The sequence below is a fragment of the Anguilla anguilla genome, chromosome 10, assembly GCF_013347855.1.
Source record: "Anguilla anguilla isolate fAngAng1 chromosome 10, fAngAng1.pri, whole genome shotgun sequence".
Lineage (NCBI taxonomy): Eukaryota > Metazoa > Chordata > Actinopteri > Anguilliformes > Anguillidae > Anguilla > Anguilla anguilla.
In genome coordinates this window covers 33,453,723-33,458,873 of record NC_049210.1, presented here as the reverse complement: position 1 = coordinate 33,458,873, position 5,151 = coordinate 33,453,723, and the positions used below count along the sequence as shown (strand labels likewise).

General features: G+C 43.3%; 1 protein-coding gene across 1 annotated transcript; it reads right to left on the bottom strand.

Annotated features, from left to right (window-relative positions):
• Nucleotides 1-351: 351 nt before the first annotated feature.
• On the bottom strand, nucleotides 352-3,033 carry LOC118237147. The gene is made up of 3 exons (XM_035435610.1): nucleotides 2,305-3,033; nucleotides 569-879; nucleotides 352-363 (listed from the first exon to the last, which is right to left on the bottom strand). Exons 1-3 carry the CDS (start codon nucleotides 2,951-2,953, stop codon nucleotides 352-354), a joined length of 972 nt encoding a protein of 323 aa, XP_035291501.1. The 5' UTR covers nucleotides 2,954-3,033.
• Nucleotides 3,034-5,151: the final 2,118 nt, after the last annotated feature.

Below are 5,151 nucleotides of genomic sequence, written 5' to 3'. Positions count from 1 at the left end.
CTGTTACATCTATTGCTGCAGTTATCTTTTCTGTGATGACACTTTTATCTGTGGACGTCTCAATTGTGTGAGTTGCGCCAGACAGGTCATGGGGTTTTGTTACTGCTGATCTGTCTGTAAACATTCCAGTTGTTTCATCTCCTGAGCCTTCTTCTGTAAAAGGGGAGATGGTCGTTTTCAAAGCTAGACTTGGTCCCACAGAAGGATGCACAGTGCTGACCGTTTCTTTATATTGAGTTGTGTCAGGTTCCACAGTTGATTCAAGACTTGTGAAACTGGTAATCATTCCAAGTGATGATGGGGTCATTGTTCCATCTGTTTTAACTGCACTTGACACCAGAGGAGCTTCCGTTACAGCAGATTCTGAAGTAAAATCAATGGTGTGGTCACCAGAGCTCTCAGCTACTGTAAAGGCACTTTCTACTTTTGGCTCTTCTGTGATGTCACCACTGCCCACCTCAGAAGAAAATTCTATTGACTGAGGTGTGCTAATAGATAGAGATGCTTTTGTGACGGCAGTGTCATTAGTGAATGGTGTGGCTCGTGTGGATAAATCTGCACTAGAGACATCCAATGTTGTTACAGCCTCTTTCATTTCTGTTTTGTCAGGTGACACTGTAATTTCCTCAAGAGATTCTTTTGTAGCTGTCATGGTAATGTCTTCTCCTGACCCTTCCGTGTCTGTGTATGGAGTTGTACTGTAGATGACACCTGCAGTTGCTTCTATCTTCTCTGTTACATCACTTTCTGCAGTTGGCATTTCTGTGATGATACTTCTATCTGTGGAGGATTCCCCTGTGTGAGTTGTGCCGGACAGGTCGTGGGGTTTTGTTACTGCTGATCTGTCTGTAAACATTCCAGTTGTTTCATCTCCTGAGCCTTCTTCTGTAAAGGGGGAGGTTTGAGTTTTCTGAGCTAGACTTGGTCCAATAGAGGGCTGCAAACTGCTGGCTGTTTCTTTTAATTGAATCATGTCTGTTTCATTTGATAATTTCTGTGTGAAGTAGCTGATAATGAAACCAGAGGATGATGTAATCATTGTCCCAATTGCTTGTAATGTGCTTGACAGAAGAGGACCTGTAGTTACAGTAGATTCTGAAGTAACCTCAAGTTTTTCAGCGCCTGGGCTTCTATCTTCTGTGATTGTTTTCAGGATGTCACCACTGGTTGACTCAGATGAAGAGTCTAGCTTAGCTGTCGTTAGAGAGAGGGGTGATTCTGTCCCAGAAAGGTCTTCTGTAAATGGGGTGATGTGTGTGGAGTAATCTTCACTTGAAACATCATATGTCTTTTCACTTTCTGTTATTTCTGTCTCATTAGTTGTCACTGTAATGTTTTCATATGATTCTATTGTTGTTGCGGAAAGGTCCTGCGGGGTTGTTACTGCTGCTCTGTCTGTAAACATTCCAGTTGTTTCATCTCCTGAGCCTTCTGTTATATCTCCTGCTGCAGTTGTCTTTTCTGGGCTGACACCACTAACTGTGGGGGTCACTACAGTGTGGGTTGCGCCTGACAGGGCGTGGGGTTTTGTTACTGCTGATCTGTCTGGAAACATTCCAGTTGTTTCATCTCCTGAGCCTTCTTCTGTAAAAGGGGAGATGGTTGTTTTCAGAGCTAGACTTGGTCCCACAGAAGGATGCACAGTGCTGACTGTTTCTTTATATTGAGTTGTGTCAGGTTTCATAGTTGATTCAAGACTTGTGAAACTGGTAATCAGTCCAAGTGATGATGGGGTCATTGTTCCGTCTGTTTTAACTGCACTTGACACCAGAGGAGCTTCCGTTACAGCAGATTCTGAAGTAAAATCAATGGTGTGGTCACCAGAGCTCTCAGCTACTGTAAAGTCACTTTCTACTTTTGGCTCTTCTGTGATGTCACCACTGCCTAACTCTGAGGATATTGACTGAGGTGTGCTAATAGACAGAGATCCTTTTGTGACAGCAGTTTCACTAGTAAATGGTGTGGTCCTTGTGGATAATTCTGCACTTGAGACATCCAATGTTGTTACAGCCTCTTTCATTTCTGTTTTGTCAGGGGACACTGTGCTTTGCTCAAGAGATTCTTTTGCAGCTGTCATGGTAATGTCTTCTCCTGACCCTTCCGTGTCTGTGTATGGAGTTTTACTGTAGATGATACCTGCAGTTGCTTCTATCTTCTCTGTTACATCACTTTCTGCAGTTGGCATTTCGGTGATGATACTTCTATCTGTGGAGGATTCCCCTGTGTGAGTTGTGCCAGACAGTTCGTGGAGTTTTGTTACTGCTGATCTGTCTGTAAACATTCCAGTTGTTTCATCTCCTGAGCCTTCTGTTACATCTATTGCTGCAGTTGTCTTTTCTGTGATGACACTTTTATCTGTGGACGTCTCAATTGTGTGAGTTGCGCCGGACAAGTCGTGGAGTTTTGTTACTGCTGATCTGTCTGTAAACATTCCAGTTGTTTCATCTCCTGAGCCTTCTTCTGTAAAAGGGGAGATGGTCGTTTTCAAAGCTAGACTTGGTCCCACAGAAGGATGCACAGTGCTGACCGTTTCTTTATATTGAGTTGTGTCAGGTTCCATAGTTGATTCCAGACTTGTGAAACTGGTAATCAGTCCAAGTGATGATGGGGTAATTGTTCTGTCTGTTTTAACTGCACTTGACACAAGAGGAGCTTCAGTTACAGGAGATTCTGAAGTAAAATCAATGGTGTGGTCACCAGAGCTCTCAGCTACTGTGAAGTCACTTTCTACTTTTGGCTCTTCTGTGATGTCACCACTGCCTAACTCTGAGGATATTGACTGAGGTGTTCTAATAGACAGAGATGCTTTTGTGACAGCAGTTTCATTAGTGAATGGTGTGGTCCTTGTGGATAATTCTGCACTTGAGACATCCAATGTTGTTACAGCCTCTTTCATTTCTGTTTTGTCAGGGGACACTGTGCTTTGCTCAAGAGATTCTTTTGTAGCTGTCATGGTAATGTCTTCTCCTGACCCTTCCGTGTCTGTGTATGGAGTTGTACTGTAGATGACACCTGCAGTTGCTTCTATCTTCTCTGTTACATCAATTTCTGCAGTTGGCATTTCTGTGATGATACTTCTATCTGTGAAGGATTCCCCTGTGTGAGTTGTGCCGGACAGGTAGTGGGGTTTTGTTACTGCTGATCTGTCTGGAAACATTGCAGTTGTTTCATCTCCTGAGCCTTCTTCTGTAAAAGGGGAGATGGTTGTTTTCAGAGCTAGACTTGGTCCCACAGAAGGATGCACAGTGCTGACCGTTTCTTTATATTGAGTTGTGTCAGGTTCCATAGTTGATTCCAGACTTGTGAAACTGGTAATCATTCCAAGTGATGATGGGGTCATTGTTCTGTCTGTTTTAACTGCACTTGACACCAGAGGAGCTTCAGTTACAGGAGATTCTGAAGTAAAATCAATGGTGTGGTCACCAGAGCTCTCAGCTACTGTAAAGTCACTTTCTACTTTTGGCTCTTCTGTGATGTCACCACTGCCCACCTCAGAAGAAAATTCTATTGACTGAGGTGTGCTAATAGATAGAGATGCTTTTGTGACGGCAGTGTCATTAGTGAATGGTGTGGCTCGTGTGGATAATTCTGCACTAGAGACATCCAATGTTGTTACAGCCTCTTTCATTTCTGTTTTGTCAGGTGACACTGTAATTTCCTCAAGAGATTCTTTTGTAGCTGTCATGGTAATGTCTTCTCCTGACCCTTCCGTGTCTGTGTATGGAGTTGTACTGTAGATGACACCTGCAGTTGCTTCTATCTTCTCTGATACATCACTTTCTGCAGTTGGCATTTCTGTGATGATACTTCTATCTGTGGAGGATTCCCCTGTGTGAGTTGTGCCGGACAGGTCGTGGGGTTTTGTTACTGCTGATCTGTCTGTAAACATTCCAGTTGTTTCATCTCCTGAGCCTTCTTCTGTAAAAGGGGAGATGGTTGTTTTCAGAGCTAGACTTGGTCCCACAGAAGGATGCACAGTGCTGACCGTTTCTTTATATTGAGTTGTGTCAGGTTCCATAGTTGATTCAAGACTTGTGAAACTGGTAATCAGTCCAAGTGATGATGGGGTCATTGTTCTGTCTGTTTTAACTGCACTTGACACAAGAGGAGCTTCAGTTACAGGAGATTCTGAAGTAAAATCAATGGTGTGGTCACCAGAGCTCTCAGCTACTGTAAAGTCACTTTCTACTTTTGGCTCTTCTGTGATGTCACCACTGCCTAACTCTGAGGATATTGACTGAGGTGTGCTAATAGACAGAGATGCTTTTGTGACAGCAGTTTCATTAGTGAATGGTGTGGTCCTTGTGGATAATTCTGCACTTGAGACATCCAATGTTGTTACAGCCTCTTTCATTTCTGTTTTGTCCGGTGACACTGTAATTTCCTCAAGAGATTCTTTTGTAGCTGTCATGGTAATGTCTTCTCCTGACCCTTCCGTGTCTGTGTATGGAGTTGTACTGTAGATGACACCTGCAGTTGCTTCTATCTTCTCTGTTACATCACTTTCTGCAGTTGGCATTTCTGTGATGATACTTCTATCTGTGGAGGATTCCCCTGTGTGAGTTGTGCCGGACAGGTCGTGGGGTTTTGTTACTGCTGATCTGTCTGTAAACATTCCAGTTGTTTCATCTCCTGAGCCTTCTGTTACATATATTGCTACAGTTGTCTTTTCTGTGATGACACTTTTATCTGTGGACGTCTCAATTATGTGAGTTGCGCCCGACAAGTCGTGGAGTTTTGTTACTGCTGATCTGTCTGTAAATATTCCAGTTGTTTCATCTCCTGAGCCTTCTGTTACATCTATTGCTGCAGTTGTCTTTTCTATGATGATACTCTTATCTGTGGACGTCACAATTGTGTGAGTTGTGCCGGACAGGTCGTGGGGTTTTGTTACTGCTGATCTGTCTGGAAACATTCCAGTTGTTTCATCTCCTGAGCCTTCTTCTGTAAAGGGGGAGGTTGTAGTTTTCTGAGCTAGACTTGGTCCAATAGAGGGCTGCAAACTGCTGGCTGTTTCCTTTAATTGAATCATATCTGTTTCATTTGATATTGTCTGTGTGAAGTAGCTGATAATGAAACCAGGGGATGATGTAATCATTGTCCCAATTGCTTGTAATGTGCTTGACAGAAGAGGAGCTGTAGTTACTGCAG